The 20541-nt window shown below is 42.6% G+C and overlaps 2 protein-coding genes across 2 annotated transcripts in view; one reads left to right on the forward strand and one right to left on the reverse strand.

Moving 5' to 3' along the window:
- The first annotated feature begins 359 nt into the window (after positions 1-359).
- On the forward strand, positions 360-13017 carry PTPN1 (protein tyrosine phosphatase, non-receptor type 1). Its single transcript, XM_010018140.1, has 8 exons — positions 360-453; positions 2172-2272; positions 4248-4346; positions 7074-7211; positions 9683-9892; positions 10591-10752; positions 11343-11578; positions 12290-13017. The coding sequence occupies exons 2-8, from the start codon at positions 2237-2239 to the stop codon at positions 12495-12497; spliced, it is 1089 nt and encodes a 362-aa protein (XP_010016442.1). The 5' UTR covers positions 360-453; positions 2172-2236; the 3' UTR covers positions 12498-13017.
- Positions 13018-17588: 4571 nt separating this feature from the next.
- FAM65C (family with sequence similarity 65, member C) overlaps positions 17589-20541 on the reverse strand; it is a 29876-nt gene continuing 26923 nt past the window's right edge. The window contains 5 exon segments of the mRNA XM_010018141.1: positions 17589-17689; positions 18753-18843; positions 19769-19852; positions 20100-20228; positions 20230-20315. Of these exon segments, the coding sequence (XP_010016443.1) occupies positions 17589-17689; positions 18753-18843; positions 19769-19852; positions 20100-20228; positions 20230-20315 (491 nt within the window).

The raw sequence follows: 20541 nt of genomic DNA on the forward strand, positions 1-20541 counted from the left end.
GAAAAGGGTTTTTTTTTTCTATGACAATCAACATTTTCTAATTGCTGCTGAGTCACAAGTTGAACTGATAATTTCAGTGATAGTGGGAGCAATTGCTCCATCAGGAATGTAAAGGCATAATCTCTGGTAAATGTTCTGCTACTTCATTATGCAAACTAATAACATTTTAATGCACAAATAATGTTAGTTTTGTATTTTGATAAATTTAAATTCAGTTCTTAATATGAAGCCCAAGGTACTTTCGGTCCAGAACTCCAACATGTGAAGATATAAAATCAAATGGGTATTTGTCTTAAAATAACTAACGGTATGATGATATTAGATTAATATCTAAGACTTTTTTCCTTGTTTGTTTGTTTCAGGACATCAGGCACGAAGCCAGTGACTTTCCATGTAAAGTGGCCAAACATCCCAGAAACAAAAATAGAAATAGGTACAGAGATGTCAGCCCCTGTAAGTACACTTTCTTTTCCATTGTTTGTAATGGACTGTTGGCCTCTAATGACTTCTTGTAACAGCCAAATGTTCTTTGCAAGGACAAGATTTATGTTAGAGGGATACGCATCCAAGACGGTTGTTTTTGTTAACGTATTTATGAGATAGATGTCACAGGATGCCGCTATATCCATAGGATTGTACTAGAGCACCATGCAGGAGGTTCTGTGTTAGCGCGCACAAATCTGAAGAAAGGAACTTACTTTACCTTTGAATTCTTGTGCTAGAGATAGACAAGAGTGGTGGCTGAAGTAGCATTAATAAGATGGCAAGTTTCCTTTCTGTGTCAGTGTACTTACTAGAGCATCCTTTTAGTCAATATAGTGTAACTGCTTCTATTGGGAGATGGGAAACAGTCTTGCATGAAACACATGATTTCTGGAAAGAAGTCTAAGCTAATTAGAGCAGAGGGAACATTAGCAAAGGTGGTCTCACTAGTGTGAGGCCTTTGTTTCTGAAATGATTATTGTTACATATTCTGGTGCCGGGTGCATCCTTGAGCATGTGTCCTCTGGACAAGGCACAGTTTGGTGTTGCTGCCTGTCCTCCTTTTCATGATCCCGCATACAAAGGCAATAATACAGAGCATGCCAGGCAGAGGGAAGTCTGAACTTTTGGGGTGCAAGAGAGACTGCGACAGTCAAAACATGCAGAGCGCAAGGAAGTACAGGACAGTAGTTAAATGGTCAGCAGATAAAACTTAATGTATTAGACACTAAAGAAAGTTCAGAGCTGGCTCAGTAAACTGCCTTCTTTGACAGTGCCTGTTCTGGAACTTCTTTCCTTCTTCAAGGGTGCAGCACTGCCACCTGTTTTAAATGCAGAGTTTCTATACTGTCTACAACTGGGCAGATGTCTGCTGTTCAAAGACAAGAGTATTACAGTATATCAGGATACTTAAACTTAGTAGTTAAAAGTTCGTGAAGTCTTTGGGGTAGTTAACTGGGAATAGTAATGTTGCACATAGTTTGATTCACTAAGCAGTTCTAATCTTTGGGGATGTGAGTAACAAATAGTTCCTCTTTGCCTTTAGGTAATACTGCTTCCAGTCTGCATGGCTTTCTTGCAATATGTGGGAACTCTTGTGTGTGTGTTGGTGTTTTGGTTTATTTTAATCCCAAGTGGAGCAAGCCGAGACTAACAAAAGAGCAATGAAATCGCATTTCTGTAATTCTTGAATTTTGTTCATTCTGTACGTGACGGTGTGGTTGGGTTGGGAACAGTAGCAAAGTGTCTGTAAGAAGAAGAAGTCTGTTCTGTTTGTCCAATATATGTTTAGGCAAACCTTAACAACCTTGAACAAGCTGGGTTTGAATGTTTAAGCTGCAAAAGATAAGCAGTTGTGTAATGAGATTTATTTAAAAACAGTAACTTGTTAACTGTACAAATAGGTCAGTGTGAGCTGGTTTGCAAGTTACCCTGGAGGTTACTTCAAATAGTTCCATTCTTGCAATGTATTCTTGTAAGATGAAGTGCGACATCTGTTACTGCCCTGCTGTAGTGCTGTTCTTGAGGGACCTGTATTGTATTTTCAGAGTTATAAGCACCAGCAAACACTTCTGTGCTACCTGTCATTAAACTCTTTAGGCTTTTTTGATCATAACATCTGATGAGGTTGTGCCTTGATTGTGCTGTGTTGCATATACATTAACCAGTGTTTTCTAATTATGCTGCAGTTGATCACAGTCGAATTAAGCTAAACCAAGGTGACAATGACTATATCAACGCTAGTTTGATAAAAATGGAAGAGGCCCAAAGGAGCTACATTCTTACCCAGGTAATGGCTGGCAGTGGATAATAAAAATAATATGGTGATTGGAGTTGGTTTTCGTGAGTTTTCTTTAGCCTTACTGTGTTTGTTTTCTTTGTTGTAAAGCTTCTTAAGTACATATTGACATCTGTGTGTGTATATAAACATACACATAGAACAGATTTACAGAAGTGCTACATATTCCCTCTTGCTTCCTGTCAGCGCAGAGTGACCTTTTGGGGAGTGTTCTGGCCACTTGGTATATTTGACTTTAGACCCATCTAGGCTACAAACTAACATACCTCTACAAATCTGCTTGTTGTCTTATGACAAAGCAGCATTTAGATGTGATTGAAACAAATCATGCTTCTACACGGAACATCAGCACAGGGGCTTCAGACCACTGGTCTTAAGTGTCCTGATAAATTCTCTGAACAGAGGTGAACCTCACTTAATGGGAGGGCTTCACATTTGCAGAACTGTATATATGAATGTAAAGATGTTGAAAACCTGTATGAAATAACATACTTTAAATGTAACAAGTATTTGTGTTGAGTGGGGCAAAAGTTAACTAAAACATATTAGGGAATTTCTTGCACCTGATCTTCTGTTTCAAATAAGCAGAATGCTCTATCATGTGTTTCTTGTTAAACATCCTTCTGAAAGTGATGTTTCTACAGCATTTACAAATAATGTACCTCCTAAAACCACAACTTCCAAAAGGCCTAAGTTGGGCAGTGCTGATGCTTGTACCTTTAGTGTGAGAGAGGAAAGCTATTAATACTGACTTCAGTGATGGGAATTTGGGGGGTGGAAGTGGCTGGTTTTCACTGAATCTGTGAATTCCACACCTATCTATATAACAGATTTAAAAATACACGGATAGCCTGTCATCTTCTTCTGAGAGCCAGCAACTGTGCCAGAACTCTTGTTTGTCCTAAATGTTCAGTTTGCTGGAGCCTATCCTGGTCTTTAATCTTGCCTTGGTTTTTTTACCCCTCCTTCCACACTTTAGATAAAGGTGAACTGGGATTAATATTTTCAAGCAGCAGCAGCTCTTCCTTCCTGTTTCTAGAGAATAAAGATAAATCTTCTAAGGAAGAAGTGGACAGTACAGTGTTCAGTATAAAAATGATTCCGTGCACACAGCTCTTACTCCACTTATGACAGGGGAGGTTGATCATAGGGTTGAACTGGTATGTGGAATAGTCAGATGTGCAGCTAAGCTGGTACTAGTTTTCTATTGTGGTCCAAAATTTAATGGATTTGAGTGGCTTTATTTAAATCTAGTCATTCTTCCTGAGGACGCTGACCTGCTGTTCTGCTTGAGCAAAGTGATGGATAGCATATATGAGAAGCACAATGATGCTATGCTGGCTTGTGTTGTCCAAGATTCAGAGCAGTGGTTTTGGAGCAGAAAACACCAAAGGAACATAGCACAAACACACAGTTACAGCAAAATCTACTTTGTGAGTAGATAGTACTCTTTAAAAGGAGTTGGCATTGTTTCAGTCCCAAAGCAGATCAATGAAGATTCTGGAAAACCATATAATTTGTTAGTGATGTTTCAGTCTTCTGAATGTCCATTCAGTTTAGTCATTTTCAAGTATTATGAATAACGATGATGTATAGCAGAATAGTTCAACATAGGTGTTAATTCTGCTCTTAGTCAATGAGGTTTTATTTCCCCATTGCTTTGTATACCTTTCCTAAGAAGATTCTCAGCATTTTTCACTCCCAGTTCTGTTCTTGCAAATGAGACTACTTCTCTCTTCCTGTTACAGACAGGGCGGGGGGGAAGATTAACCATGCTTTCATGGGCAAACTCATAGTGGGAAAATGGAACTTAAAGCTGTATCACTGCGTTTTTTTACAGTTTGAAATGAGAAGTTGCTTGTTACATGTCTAAATTTTACTGCCTAGTGCAGTAACTTTTACTGAGGAACGTTGCACTGACACTAACAGAAAATAATGCTTATTTCTGGGGATTCTGTCTCTGCAGGGACCTTTGCCAAATACTTGTGGTCACTTCTGGGAGATGGTTTGGGAACAGAAAAGCCGTGGTGTTGTCATGTTGAACAGAGTGATGGAAAAGGGATCTGTAAGTACTTCAGTTCTAGCTATGTGCTCAGTGCACATAGCTAGATGTGCACTGCATACATTCAGTGTTCTTTAAAAAAGAAAAAACCCAAACAAGCAGAACAACAACAAAAACCAACCCAAAGAATGGGGTGGGGGTAGGGAGGAAATGACCGTAAGTTATTTTATCTAAGAAATTATGCCTAGAATTGAATACCCAGTGAACCAATCTTAGTGCAGAAAATTACTTGGTTTGTAATTGTAGGTCCTCATTTCTCCTGAATTTGTTCTCTATTGCTACCCTAGGTATCTGAATGTAGTTCTTCCCAGTGTACACAGATTGCACCTCTCAAAGGTGATTTACAGCAAGTGTTCATTCACAAGCATTATGAAATGGTTTTGAAGTAGCTAGAGAGGCACTTTGACTCCAGGCTTCCTTCATGCAGTAAGAGCTCTGATTATTAAAGGTACCAGTAAGGCACATTGTATCTCTACCAGTGTCATTGTTTTACAAAATTCATAAGAGGGCTGAGGAGAATGGAGGTAGGATTGGAAGGACTTCACCTGGTATCTACCTCAAGCAGTGATGTTCTGGGTGATGTGGAACCAGCTGTTAAGCCACTGCTTTACTTGCTATGACAAGAGTGGTGGGCTAAGGTCTGTGCAGACATTTTAGGAAGTTTACATTGAACAAGACAAGCAAAAGATAAAGGGAAACAATAGATGAACAAACAATTGGGGTTGTTTGAAGTAATTTATCTTCAGATAGATAAAAGGTTTGGATTCCTTTGGCACATAGAGTAGATGCTGTCTTGAGAGGAAGTGCCTCAGCCTTTCTGATGGTGAAGACAGGAACCACCAGGCATGGTTTTCATCCATGGGTCGGAGTTCTGCCTCTATGCTAATTCCACATCTGCCATCCTTAAAGTGGACTTGGCAACTGTGCTAACTTCAGACAAGAGCAATTTTAAAGACAGAAATGCACAATTTGAAGTTGAATGTTACAGTGCAGTCAGTATAAAGATACTTTGGAGGAGGAGTAGTGGGTATGTTGGGTATTCACCAGTGATAACTGGGTGGTACATGCTTCAGCATAATCGGGAAAGAATTCCCAATAATCAGGAAAATTCTTGTGCAGTGAGTTGTGTTTTAATAAAGTGCAGCCTTGAATTTTTGGAGTTTTGCTTTTTTTGTAGTGCAAGTGAAATTTAATCTTCAAAAGAGTTGCAGTAACCATATTTTCAATAGTTTCTTCCTTTCCAACCATTCCCGCTTGTTCTCTGCACTGCCAATAGTTCTGAACAAAATGAATTCCTGAGATCCCTCAGGGCAGGCTGCTTACACTTCTCAGCAAGCAGCAGTGGGGGACCTACAGTGGAGCACAACAAAATATTGTTTGCAGACACATTTGGTGGAGAAATGAGACGTAAAGCCAGCGGCTGCCTCTTTAACATCAATAAAAGAAAAAGTGCAGCAAATTATAATGGATTCTACACCCTGATTAAACTAGAGACTGGATTCTGTATATGAACTAGAAATAGTCAGAGCAGAACTGGTGTTAGTCCATGAAGAAATTACTGAAGAGTTTTCTTACTTATTACAATCCTGTCAGAAACCATCTGAGTCTTGAGAATGTTTTTTTCATTGTTCCTCCACATCAACTTTAAACCCATATTATTTGCCCTTTAATGAAAGAGACGTTAGGCATGTCCAGCATTCCATTCTGTTGCATGTTTAGCAATGGTCTGATGGTGAGCATAACCCCATGTCAGAGGTGCTTAGTGGCAGAAGAAGCTGGCCAGTTCTCCCAGTCACAATATCCTTAAATTTAACTGTCAGAAACTTGACTGCAGGCTTCCTGTTCATGTTGCTGATGAGTTTCTTTAGTTCTTAGTTTTAATTTTTCACTGCAAAATGTGCTACTTTGCTATTTGATTGACTCATTTCAGCTCCTAGCATGTAGCAGGCTTTGCAAAACTCAGCTCTCTGTGATACTTTACTGAGAAAATTGAAATTCAGTCAGAAGTACATAATGGGAACGTTTGCTGAATGCAGGGTTTTTGTTTGGCTCTTTACTTCTAAACTGTGCCATGCAAAATCCAAATGATCTCACTGCTATTTTTATTTCTTTGGTAAGTGAATGGAGTAACCCAAAATCTCATCTAATGTTACACTTGCAAATTAGCAGTGTTGTAATTCTCTATATGTAGCTTCTTCGTGGAATACATAATGCTTTTCACAGTATGTTCTGCTCTTGTTAGCATCTATCTCTTCTTTTGAAATTAAAATGTTTGACATGAGGGTAATAAATAAAATGCAGAGTAGACTAAAACTCAGATTTTGGCAGAGTGTTGTGAGAGCTTTTATACTTAGACAGTTATTAGATTTGTGGTTTTGTTTGTTCTGACACAAGCTAAAACAAATAATGGCATTGGTGATTTTGACTAGATTCCATAAGTCACACTCTTTGAGCTTATGTGTAGAGGAAAGAGAGCTCTACCTAAGCAAACCCGTCCTCGATCCTTGGCTATTTTCATGATTCAATTGGGGTCAAAATAATTTGACTCTTACAACAGGTTCATGTTGGAGCTGTGGTTCTGCAACATAAAGGAAGACTGTTGTTCTTCACACTAGAACTGGTGCTCCATGTTAATAAAAGGAGATGAAGAAATTATCTCATAAGAAAATGTTATATTCCTTGCCTTTTACGCAAACATAAATGACATATAAACGTCTCCCATTTGTTTAGGTCAAGTGTGCACAGTACTGGCCACGGAAGGAGGAGAAAGAAATGTTTTTTGAAGATACAAACTTGAAACTAACGTTGATATCTGAAGATATAAAATCCTATTACACAGTACGACAGCTAGAATTGGAAAACCTTACAGTAAGTACTGAAACTAGCACCAGTCAGTCTCTCTGAGGTGAGATTCGCCTCCTCATCAACAAGGCCTTGAAAAAGATGGTCGTGAATTATAACACATTTTGCTCTGGAATTGGTGGTTCTGCATGAGGTTGTTCTTCAGCCTCTAGATTCTGTGTTGTGGAAATAAAACTCCTGAATATTTATGAAACATATCTGGGGAAACTACAGTCATTTTCATGTCTCAGCCATACATGGAGCGAGAAGGTTAGTTTGTCACTGTCTTCCAGAGAATCCTTTATAAAATCACTTAGCAGATGTTCTAGTGTTTTTGTGTTATAGCTGAAATAATTGCTTGTCCTGTTAAGGTACATATTTACATGTGTCTTGTTCTGAGGTTTATTTTCAGGTTTTGTTGGCTTAAATATTCAGGTTTTGCATTGATGGCCTTTATCAGAAAGCAGGAACTGTTTTAGCCCTGTTCCTGCAATGAGCTGTATAGAGCTCGATACAAGGATCATGCCACTGGCTTTAAGAGAAAAACTCTTCTTTTTTCCTTTCTTTTCTTTTTTTCGTCTTTTTTTTTTTCATCCCAGTCTTCTTTTATCATTGTCCTGGGTTCAGCTGTACCAGTCATTTTTTCTCCTTCTTAGTAGCTGGTGCAGTGCTGTGTTTTTGACTTTCAGTCTGGGAACAACGCTGATAACACCGATGGTTTTAGTTGTTGCTCAGTAATGTTTACTCTGACCAAGGACTTTTCTCAGTCTCATGCTGTGCCAGAGAGGAGGGGAAGCTGGGAGGAAGCAGAGACAGGACACCTGACCCAAACTGGCCAAAGGGGTATTCCATACCACAGCACGTCATGCCCAGTATAGAAACTGGGGGGAGTTACCTGGAAGGCCCAGATCGCTGCTCAGGTCGGGCTGGGTATCGGTCGGCGGGTGGTGAGCGGTTGTGTCCTCTCCCCTTGTTATTCCTCTTATCATTATTATTGGTAGCAGTAGTGGTTTGTATTATACCTTAGTTACTGGAGAGCTGTTATCTCAACCTGTGGGAGTTACATTCCTTCGATTCTCCTCCCCATCCCTCCGGGAGCGGGGGGGGGAAAGAAGAGGTGGGGAGTGAGCGAGCGGCTGCGTGGTTCTGAGTTACCGGCTGGGCTTAAACCACGACAATCATTTTCATCTTCTTTTGTTGTCGTCCTTTTTCTTCCTCTTCTTCTTTCGTCTTCTTTCTTCTCCCCTTCTTCTTTTATTGTGTTCCTTTTTCCTTTGTCTTTTTTCATCCTTTTCTTTTCTTCCTTGTTTCTTTTCTTTTTTCTTCCTCTTCTTTTTTCATCTTTTTCTTTTGCACAGTACCAAAACGAAAGCATACATGCTGCTTCCCACCCTCCCTCTCTTCTTCCAACACTGCCCTGTACTGGAACAGTGAGGGCTGATCTAAAAGCTCCTTGAGGAGTCTGGCTAAGGAAGTGCACCATTAACTTCCACTGAATGCAGGTCACTGAAGATAATGTCTTAGGTCCTTAGTGCTGGGCTAGGTGTATATGTTGGGATATGCTAGCCTGAGTTCTGTCCTGTCCTGGTACTGCTCGCTACTAGAAGACAGAGTTATTCCTTTGCTTATCTGTTAGCATCTCACACACTTCATTTTGCCAGGAAGCGTGACAGCAGATATGAATTTGACTAAATTATGCCTGAGTAAGGATTTAGTTGATGTAGTTTGTGGTGTGTATTGACTGTGATGTCTGCCATAGACATGTTTGAGGGTTGTAGCTTAGTGCTTTAGGAGGATGTGAGCACCAGTGGTTTAGTAGTCTTGGAAAAAGTTTTCAAGTTGGGAACAAACCTATAAAGAAACAGCTGTGATAATATAAGGGCTTTGTCTGCAGAAAGTGTAAAGGGCTTTTAGACCTTGAGGTACTTTATTTAGAGAAATCTGGAAATTATGTAGCTGTCATTAGAAACTGGAAGGCAGTGCCAGCTATCTTGTGGTGATACTGAACTCTACTGAGTAAACTGAGCCATGCTAGAAATGAGTAAATTTACTTACCCGATTTTCTTTGCTCAGAATGGAGACCTTCAGAGGTCTCCATTATAATTATTTGTTACTAGTTTCTTAGCTGTGCAGCTGTAAGAGCTCCCTCAGACTGGTGGAACTTTGACAGTTGAATTTAAGCCAGCTGTTCTAAGGACGTAGTGACAGCCATGTAGTCTGAGTAGCACACAAGGCTGAGCAGGCACATGCCTCTATTCCATGGAAGTCAGAGTTATTTTCCAAGGAAGTAGCTAGAATTTTTCCAAAGGCACAAAATTTGAAACTGATTTGAAGGTAAAAATGTTTGAAGCTGAATGTTTAAATATGTGACTATTTGCTAGGGAAATGCACGGGGAATTGTATTTGCTGCTTAGAACATTGGTGTAGGCAACTGTGCTTTTGAATACTTGTGACTCGTGTATCCAAGCTAAAACACTTCCTAAATACTGTTTTTACAGACACAGGAAACCAGAGAGATTCTGCACTTTCATTATACTACGTGGCCTGACTTTGGTGTCCCGGAGTCACCTGCTTCATTCCTCAATTTCCTGTTCAAAGTGAGGGAGTCTGGCTCGCTTAACCCGGAGCACGGGCCTGTTGTGGTGCACTGCAGCGCCGGAATCGGGAGATCCGGAACTTTCTGTTTGGTTGATACATGTCTTCTACTGGTAAGAACTACTTATTCCAGATTATATGCTATGTCTGTAGAGTTATTTTGAGGAATGGTTTGTTGCAGGCTTACAAAGAGCTGTGGTATGTTCTGTGAATTATTTTGCATGCTATTTCCCATTATCTTATTCATAGTCTGGTTTGGAAGCGTATTCCAAGGCAGATCTTCTTCCTCACTGGCCATACTGAGCCTGGGGAAAAGGAGTCTCTAGTTTTAGAGCAATTCACAAAGATAGGCTTTGCCTTCATGCTTTAAAAAAATCCCTAGATGTCTGCTGAATAACAGTGTGGACTGTCCTGGAACAATGTAAAATAAATCTAATGTGTTTCCTTTTACAGAGTCAACTTTGCCTGTAGGCGGGAGGAAATTGTCCTGACTTCAGGATAAAACTGCAGTTCCCTTGGCTTTATTCTGTCCCTGTGTGAGAGCAGTAATACAAAGAAGCCAGGCCTAGGTTAAAATGTCCTGTGTGGGGTTTTTTTTCCCTAATTATATTTTCAAAACAAAAAAGGCCAAAAGGGGGAAACGTAAAGCATTTTGGAGGCCCCGTGTTTTTCTTTTTAGGGACCCAATACATAGCTGCTGCCACCAGTTTTTTGTGAGTTTATATGGAGGGTAATGTGAAGGCCCCACTACAAAACAAGTCATTGTGCCTCTCCTCAGAGCATAAAGCATGTTTCAAATTTTTATCTTCAGATGGACAAACGGAAAGATCCCTCTTCTGTGGACGTTAAACAGGTTCTCCTGGAGATGAGGAAGTACCGCATGGGGCTCATACAGACAGCAGACCAGCTCCGCTTCTCCTACCTAGCTGTTATTGAAGGGGCAAAATTCATTATGGGAGATGCTTCAGTGCAAGTGAGTCCTATTGGCTGCACAGCCTGTTTTAACTCGAGTGAATATGTGGGATGAGCTGAATAGAGAAACCTTTACATTTCATGCTTGCTTTAGCTTCAATAGTTTTTGTGGGGTTCTTAAACACAGTGCTTTACAGTCTGTCATGGCCTATGTGTTGTCTGTAAGAACCGTCGCAGAAGTCCCTGTGATACAAGCGGTGGCCCTGTGTACTTTACAGCACCGTAGCTGGGGTGTAGACTGGCTTCCCTGGCCTTGTGCTTCGTTTCAGATCATACAAATTTTCTAGTATGCCAGAAGTTGCAGTATCATGTTTAAATCCTCTGAGCTTGTTTTATTGCAGGCAGAACTGCAGCAACACAGATTCTGGTTTGCACTATTTGAATTTTCCAGAAGTAGGTGATAATTTCTTGCATTTATAAGCTGTTGTCTACTGGATGTAGCTTAGGTTTGGAGTTCTTGTGTCTCTTTAATTTCCTTCTTACCAGTGCACATGAACAGGGAGAGTATAAGGACCCTGCCATGTTAAAAGTTATAGTAGCTTATGTAAAAGAAATGGAGAAAAGCTTAATAGGGCTTTTTCTTCCCTGAAGGAACAGTGGAAAGAGCTCTCCAATGAAGACCTGGACCCACCACCTGAACATACCCCACCACCTCCCAGACCACCAAAGCGAACGTCAGAAATGCACAATGGAAGAATGCATGAACACACAGAATTCCTTCCTAAACATCAAGTAGTAGAGGAAGAGATTAGGTGTTTGGTTAGCACTGTGGAAGAGATGGTTCCAGATGGCAGAGCTCATTCATCTGTGCCACTGATCACAGACAGGTAATGCATTTAGTTTCCCCACTTTTAACTGTCCCAAGAAGAGTGTCCAGTTGGCTTTTGGCGTTGAGAGGTTGTAGGATGTTGGCTCATAAATGGCTTTTCATACAGAAGGGCTTGAACAAACCTTGATCAAGTTAGTGTAATAGTTCCAACCCAAAATCGTTTTACTAAAGCTCTTGTGCTCATGTTCATTTAACTCCACACATAAGCCAGGGCCTCTTACAGGAGCCTGCTGAAGTAAAATTGACAGCATAATGAGGTGGTTCAGTCTTGATTTACGTGCAGTATATGTTAATTTACAGAGGAGTTCTTTCACTCTGCAGGGGCAGTATTAGTCATGTAGCTGAAAACTAGGCTGACTGGCTTTAGCCACACTCAGAAATGTGAAAGTAATTGCAAGCAAAGCTACTCTTGATGAAAGGAGTAGAGTGGGCTCATGAACAGAGGACTTTCTACCTGCCATTGTAGCCTAAACTGTAAGGACTTGCTGTGTTCATGACCTTGGAGAACCCGGGGCTTCTGCCTGGTTAACCGCTAGGTGTCACTCCTGATTTAGCGGAGTGGAGTGGAAGCGGACGGCGTCCGCTGGCCTGGTGTTACTGGCATCCTGCGCGTTAACTGCTTGTATTCAGAGCAGCCAAATGGATGGAGAGTCCAGCACTGAACGGTTCTTTCCCTCCAGTACTGAGTGTTTCTTTCTTTGTCCTTAAGTACAAGTCAAGACACTGAAATTCGGAGGAGAACTGTTGGTGAAAATCTGCGTCTCTCGCCCCACAAAGAAGAGTCGATGAAGTCGGAGAGCTCAGAAGAGGATGATGAGAACATGATGACGACCTGGAAGCCATTTCTAGTGAATATATGCATGTTCACCTTCCTGACGGCGGGAGCTTACCTCTGTTACAGGGTGTGTTTTCATTGATGGACGTGCCAGCAAGAGCGACCCTGCAGAAAACACCACCGATACCATGGGTTTGTAATCAGCTCCTCTGAAGGAAAGTGAACGGAGGCGCCTGAGCCTCGTCTCAGTGGAGGTAGATCTTAGCTTGAAAGGCCGGAACTTTGGTTAGGGCTTAAAGAGAGAATTGATGCACTAGGGTTTTATCTAGCCCTGTGGTCCCAAGAACATAATATTCTAATCTCAGGGCCTTAAAATATTCAGGAGTAAGCAGAGAAAATGCCAAATAGTCTGTTTTCCTTTTCTTTTTTTTCCTCTTTTTTTTTTTAAAAAACTCAATAGTAGAATTACAACACATTGTTGTTTTTAGCCTTTTTTAAAAAGCCAGTTCTTGTTCTTTTTCTTTTGTTTCAGAAAAACTAGGCACAAGTGAAACTTGCTTGTACTCTCCAAGTGTTGTAACCAAATACATGACTTATTGACAAGGTCCCAAAAACAGAAAAAGAACCCCACATACCTGAAGAATGTACCTTTTTGGAATGGGAGGGCACTAGGGGACGGGTGTTGTGGTTGGGGTTTTTGGTTTCGGGGTTTTCTTAACTCACTTCATCATTACAGACTGAGTTGTGGGCAGTGCCTGTGGTATTGATATATTTAATCTTGGCATAACTGTTCTTAAAGAGCTTATTGTTTTACATGTGTTTATAGAAACAGGCTTCTGCATTTGCTCAGGGTATCCCAACATGTCAAGCTCTTTTTTTTTCCTTTTCTTTAGTAAGAGTATCCCCTCATTGACTTTTGTTGCACTCTACTTGCACATGCGCCTATTTACATTGCACCATCCTTTGTAAAGCTGGTTTTACTTTTACATTCTGGCTTAGGAGAGGTTGAGGGGAGGGAGAGAAACAGGAAGGGAAGTTCAACCAAAACGTGTCCACCAGCATTGTGCAGCTGGCATTCAAATGGACCAGTGCTTAAACCTCATCATTTGGAATGTAAAAGGCAGTTTCACTCTGCCCCGTAAGGAATAGCTTCCTGCGAGGGTCGGGGAGGTGACGTGCTCGGAGGCACCGCAGGCAACGAGCAGGAAAGCACTGCAGTAAATCCAGAGCAATTAATGCTGTGGCAGCTTCCTTAAGACATAAAAAGCTCAAAAGAAGCCATGTTGGTCTGTGAACGTACCCGTTGGCATCTGATGCAAGCATTTGTCTGCTGCTTTGTTCAAAGCAAAGAGTTAATGTACTGGCTTTAGTTTGGCTGAAGATTTGCTCTTCAGCACCACGGGGCAGAGCGGTGCGAGGGGCAGCCCTGCACCTCTGCAGCAGGGGATGGGGAGCACCCTGCGCCGCGCCTGGGACTTGGATCATGTAAAGTGCTTGTAAATAAGGATTTGGGTGCATTGGTAGAACTGTGACTGGAAGTCAGCATTGCACTAACGCTTAGTCAGTGCTGCTCCTCCTGTAGTACCAAATTATTAATAGAAGAATAGCAAAGGTGTCTTTGCTCACGTCATGGCGCAGAGGAGAGGAGTAAACTCACTACCAGAGGCTGTAGTGATTGAAACCATGACAGCTGATTTACAACAGTGTTACTAATCAGTTCTTTTTATTTCTAAAGTCTTTCTAGAGTTATAGCACTTAGCCACCATTCTCAGTGCAAGCATCGCTATGGAGTAACTTATGTAAGTCTTTCCACTCCATATTTATTTGTGCAAAGCTGTCTGGGTGTAGCTCTTCCTTCAGTGAATAAGTTGGTGAACGGTGGGGGGTTGGGGGTGGGAGTTACTTCTATTTTGTGTTTTGTTAAGCTTGCATCAAGGGCTTTTCAAAAGTACAATAATAAATCCTCAGGTAGTACTGGGAGTCAATACTTTACCTGTGAGACTGTTGGTCAGACCAGTACTTGAAAGGAGGAATGTTGTAATCAGTCAATATTTAGTTATATTATTGGAAACATGAAAAATGAGTATAGAAAAATGGTAATATATAATGGCTCATCTGTGTATTTAAGATACATTATGTGATTGCTTTGTCCCCACTATTCTCTCCATCATCTGGTAGAATATTGTTCTAAGGCAACATTTGTACCCCGTTTGTATTAAAATGCATGTAAAGTCTTCTAGTGTCCTGATTAAATACCATGTGCTTGAAAGGTGAAAGAACTTATATTTCTGCTTCCTGATGTGCCCAAATTATATTTGCATGACCTGATCATTAAGTGGCTGTGGTTCCAAGGGTGTTGCTGGAAGTCCCTTCGTTCAGCGCTAGACTGGTTTGGTGTTTATCGGATAACATGTACTCGCCCAATCCTTGGCATGACTTCCTATTGAATTCCTGCGTACTCAGTGTAACCCGGTTGTTCAGCATGGTTCATTTCAGCTGAGTAAGTATAGTACAGACATTCCAGAGAGTTTAGTAAGCCCTAACCACACCTCACCCAGGGCACTTGGGGCAGGCAACGGCCCAGTGATTTCAGGGGCTGACTGCCTGTGCTGCCACTGGAAGAGGAAGAGAGGAAGACCTCGTGCTAGAGCCCAGTGACAGCCTGCTGTGACCTGCAGAGATGCAGCTCCTGCAGCAGTGGCCCATGTGAATAGCAGGAACTGTAACTTAAAGAACTGTCCTGTTCCCAGGAGGGAGTATTATATTTTAGGCCTGACAGGAAAACAGAGCATCCTTCCTTTGGATGCAGAACAACTCACTCTAACAAGAGAAAGCTTCTGCAGCCAATAAATGTTCTGACCATCCCCCTTCCTGCCCCTGGCTTTTGCTATTTCTCCCTCTGTTCCAAACATCCCCTGTCCTGGGATTGGCCATGGAATGTCCCCCAAGCCTGGTGAGGTGTGTGTAAGGTTTATCATACTGAACTGTAAGCATTTTTGTTTCGATGTCCTGTATATGTATGTAGTAGTTTGGGTGTGTATATACAGTAGCGTTTCAAAGTGGGTGTATTGGTTAACCTGTTCTTGGAAAATGGACAAACATCCATGTTAAACTTGTTAGAAAGTTAGTGAGCTGCTCTGCTATATGCCTTAAGCAAATATTTACTCATCAGGTCTTTCTTTTTTACAGATTGCCATAGAATAAACTTTTGTAAAAAAAAAAAAAAAAGAAAAGAAAAACCCAAAAAAGCTCAATGTTTTGGTATAACAGTTTCAGGTCTCTGTCTTTTGTGTAAGCGCTGCAAAGACCTCACAGGTTCGAGTAAACTGTACAGTTTTTCAATTTCCCATACGAGTTTTCAGTTCTCATTTTAGTTGTAACAATAAAACTCTTTTTTTAAAGAAGGTACGTGAGTGGTGTTGCTTCCCCTCTTCCAGGGGTCAGGGCTGGCTCGAGCCTGAGCCGCTCCTGCAGCAGGGCCGGCGGGGGCTGGTGAGGAATGGGATTTAAATGAAGAACTTTCATGTAGGTCAGAGCTCCAGTGAGAGAGAGGTAAGTGCATGACTGTCCCTGACACATCCATCGCCCTCCTTTAGTCTTTCACTTTAAACAGTTAGATTTTAACTGGCTTGGCTCAGGCAATCAGTGTAATAACATGAGTGTAGGAACACTCAAGCAGAGAGGGTTTTCCGAGAGTTTGAGTTGTGCTGTAACTCAAAGCTGCAGGTGACAGGGAGAAGGTATTCCCATGTGTCCCTGTGCCCACAGCCATCCCACTACTGTGCTGGTTGAAGTATTTACCTTTTGGTTTATATCTTTAAGGGAAGCTACAAGTGGAAAGAGAACTGTCACTAGTTCCATAGACTGGTGGTATATCAGCAGCCAGAGTGAGTTCTCATGCTCCTGAAGCTGCCAGCAACTGACCTGTGGGTGTAAAGCCTTGTGCAGGCAAGAAGGTGACTGTGCTGCCCTATCCCCTTCTAGGGGCAGGGCACTGTGGGGAAGACAAGCGTGGGGCACTGGAGAACTTACCAAAGTAGAACTTCTTTTCCCTGCCTTTAGAAAAAACATCTGTAAATGAAAAGCAGTGTTACAGCACAGATAAGCAGCCAGTGAGGTTTCACTCTGCTATGGAACAGCATGACCCAAACACCACAGTCCTGCTACCCAGCACTCCAGTACAGCCTCCAGCTGTGTGAGCAAAGCTGCACAGCTCCAAACTCAGCCGCAACAGCATGAGCTAGACAGACCGACAAGGAGCGGTGTGTGACACCGAGCACTGAGGTAAGATCCTCCTTCCCCTGTCTGCCTGTGCCCAGCACCATGAAGCACTCACAGGAACTTGCCTCAAATGTTTTATTAGAACTTAGAAAACAGTATGAAATCCAACAATAAATACTGAATAGAAAAAGTTATATATAAAAATATATACACACAAGCTAAACCCTTTCAAGTATTTTACCTGAAGCCAGGCTTCTCTTCATAGTGAGCTCAGTGGAGGGTAGCCAATGTTGAGTAAGGAGCCTGACAACGATGTGTAATTATGAGAAGTTTTGATCTATGGCTAAATGAATACATTTTAAAACCAACAACAAAAAAAACAACTTATCCAGAGCAGTCCGTATCTGTCAGACCTGCCCGGGCCACATACAGTAACTGCTGAGGAGACACGTCAGTCCTTGCTTGCCCCTGCCCTAAGCTACAGTGATGGTGAAATTGGCTGTTGAGGCTTTCGTTAAGCAACTGAACTGTACAAGGAAAGGGAACGCCAAGCAGTGCCACTGGATAGTCTCTCATGGAGGTGGCAGTTGCTGTAAATGACCCGGTGGCTGCTGGTTTCTAGATGGACTGCTGGAGAGTGATCATTTCTCTCCTCTATAAGGAATAAATAAAATACTTTACAGAAAAATAGCTCATATTTGATTTAGTTTGAGCGGGGGCAGGCGATTCCAGTGAGACGGGGAGTTTAACTCAACTGGTTCCATATTCTAGGAGATCCCAGTTTTCATTTGTCCAGCACTTGGTATTTCGTCATGTGCTGAGAGAGTAAGAAAGTATTCCCACCTGCTTCATGCAGACTGCATCCTCTGCCCCTTCGGGAATAAACCTGTGCTCTGTCAGCGTACAGCACAGAGCAGGGCGTAAGTAAACCAGGCGCTGATGGACACCACAACCAGCTCCTCAGGTACCCATGTGGGGCTGTGGGAACAACACGAAGGCTCCTCCTCCACTGCTAAAACACTGTGATTTCAATTTCAGCCTCCTGTTGTGCGGTGTCTCTGAGTTCACAGCAGATCCTGTCCATCTTCTCAAAGGCTTGCCGGCCCTGTTCACCTGTGGAGGAAGAGAAGACAGCCCACACTGAGGAAGAGAAAGCAGCTAGAAACACACTGAAAAACGGGATTCTCTGGAAATGCTGCTGTTGTGACCTTGCTCAGAACAACAAGAACTCTCAGTAGTGACAAACGCATCTCTAAGGGAATAGTTTTCCAAAAACTACTAGAAGCCGCCATGGAAAAATCAGCCTTCTGTAAACATTTCCACATGACTAACAACTTGGAACATCACAGCTGGAAAACTCGTGCAATACACGTGAATCTGAGTGTTTCCAAGAAGCAAGTCTGGAGATCCCCAGAACTAAGTGTGAACTGAAGCGGTTTGGGGAAGAACAGAAGAGGGAAACGGCTATCTATCTTCTGGATAAACTGGATGCCCTCCCCAGCAGCAATGCATTCAAGAGGGGCAGCCTGGGCAGTTCTCTGCCTTCAGCAGAAGCACAAATGATGGCAGCACACAGGGAACACTCATGTTTCACAGGCAGGTCAGCTCCACTGCAGGCCTGCCAAGTCCAGGTGAAGTAACAGAACATGGACCAGTAAAACCACTTTGTTTGCTCTCTTTACTCCTCCAGTGTTCAGAGTGGAACCACGTGAAGAAGAATAGGAACATCAAAATTAGAAGTAACTAGGCAGTTTGTAGGTGGCTAAATAAGACTACCAGACCTGAAGAGTCTGATGATGTTCTGTTACATTTAAAAGACCTTTAAGTCATCCTCACTAATCTCAGCTGGAAGAGGCTTTATTGTGACTTGCCAGGTTCTAACGTCCTTGTTGCAAGATCTAGGAGGAGAAAATTGCTGATGCCAGTACTGCTGTTAGGCAGCACCATCAGGAGTTACCTGCCACCTTCTTAAAAACTTCAGTGGCTCTTAAAGCACTTTATCCTACAGTGATGGCCTTGGTCCTGTTCTGCAGACCCAGCAGAGCCTGTGGTACAAAGCTCATCTCAGTGTTATGAAGTAGCTGTTGATAAAGTATTTTCATTGTCCCACATGTGTTCAGGCCTGTTCTGGTTCTGCACTATTTCATGTTACTAAGTAGTAGCACGACAGACTTACCAAAGGAGAGCGTTGTTTCCCTGGCTGCATTCCTCACCTCCTCTGCATCGGACTGGCACAGGTGGGCAACCTGCTCGATACTCTCAACACCCTGTGTGAGAACAGCAAGAGCAGCCTTTCAGCAAGCACCATGATGAACATTCTTTGCCAGTTAAACTCATCCACACCGACTCCCATCTCTTCTTGCATCCAAGTTCTACTGTCACCTTCCCCCCAGAGCAGTTTGCAGGTAATTTTTCTGATCCTGCTCAGTAATTTAAGAAGGAATGATACTTCCTCTCCTCTTTCAGGGCATAGAAGAAGTGCAGAAGTTCTCAGGTGCAGCTCACTGCTGCAGCACCATTAAATCAGCACAAACCAGTCAGGACCTTCACTGAAAGGGCAGCTGCAGGTTGTGCAGGGGCAGCAGTGGCTTTGCAAAGCTGACTTTGAGGATAAGACTGATTTGTTGGGCCTGTCTTGTGACTTGTCTGTAGAAACTGTGCTCACAGTAATGCCTTGTATGCAAACTGTGGCTGCTGGAAAGCTTCACATCTGTTCTGGCAGTTTCTTACAGCAGCAATGCAAATGTTACTTTTATTTCCTGACTATAAGCAGCTTGTGTTGAATATGAGATGAACTGATTTAACTTTCAATTTCTACAGTTAAAGCTTTAGAACCGACTCCATATACAGCTCACTGGGGCTAAGTTTGACACGTGCAAGATGTCCCCCAGTCAGACAGTGGCTGTTGTCCTTCACCAAAACCAATGCTGTAGAAGGTACAACACACCCGTTCGGCCACTCTACTGTGCCCCCAGTCAAATCGAGACACCCCCAGATCCCTGCAGCTCCCTCTGCTGCTGCCTTTTGAATAGCAGCATAAATAGTTTGTAACTTTGGCAATCAAATCATTCATTAACTCCTAAGACAAGCTGAAAAAGTGATCCTGCTGGCTTAAAAAAAAAGCTAGATACACTTTGCATGTGGCAGTTTTGGCCAGACACACACAGCAGGAACAGAGCTGTAAATACTCACTCTGAGGTTTTTAAGAGCCAGACATGCAGCTTGCTGAAGTCTTGTGTCAGAGTCAGCTAAAGCATCCGTGTAAAACAAGAGAGCCTGAATGGAAGAGAAAAAGAAAGGTTTTATAAACTACAGCACAATCACACACTGAAATTCAGCCTGACCTTGGTATTACCAAGCTGAAACTGAATAAAGGACACGGACAAGTCACTCGAGCACTGGTGTAGTTTAGGTTCTAGTTAGGCGGTCCGGGAAGATCAGAGGACAGCAGCACTATTCCAGGACACAAGATCCGTGTATTTCAGCACCTGTTCAGACAAGCCGGGAAGAATTCGGCCTTTACCTTTTCCCTGCAGTTCCTGCTCGCTGCCACACGGCACAGACAGGCCGTGGCCGCTTTGCTGACGCGGTGGTTGTCGTCCAGCTGCAGGAGCCCCAGGAGCCGCAACGTCTGCGGCAGCGGCTGGGGCCGGCGGCGGGGGCCTGTTCAGCCGCTTTCCTTTCAGCTTCTTGAGAGTCTTCAGCCGCCCAGGGCACTGCAGCTCCTCGATCAGCATCACTGCAAGAGAAAGGGCAGCTGAAGACAGTACCAAGAGAAGACAAACCCCCCTAATTCGGTCTCCCTTAGCCACCAGCAGCTGTTCACATGTCTCAGGCACAAGCCAAGCATGGCAGGAAGCAAATCAGGACAACTGTCCCTTTGACCATCCTGTCTTCTCTCTCTGTCATTGTTTCATTTCCTCCTGTGCCAAGACCATCTGATGAATGGAGCAGAGATTATTTCA

Source organism: Nestor notabilis, unplaced genomic scaffold (assembly GCF_000696875.1).
Source record: "Nestor notabilis isolate BGI_N333 unplaced genomic scaffold, ASM69687v1 scaffold9637, whole genome shotgun sequence".
Lineage (NCBI taxonomy): Eukaryota > Metazoa > Chordata > Aves > Psittaciformes > Psittacidae > Nestor > Nestor notabilis.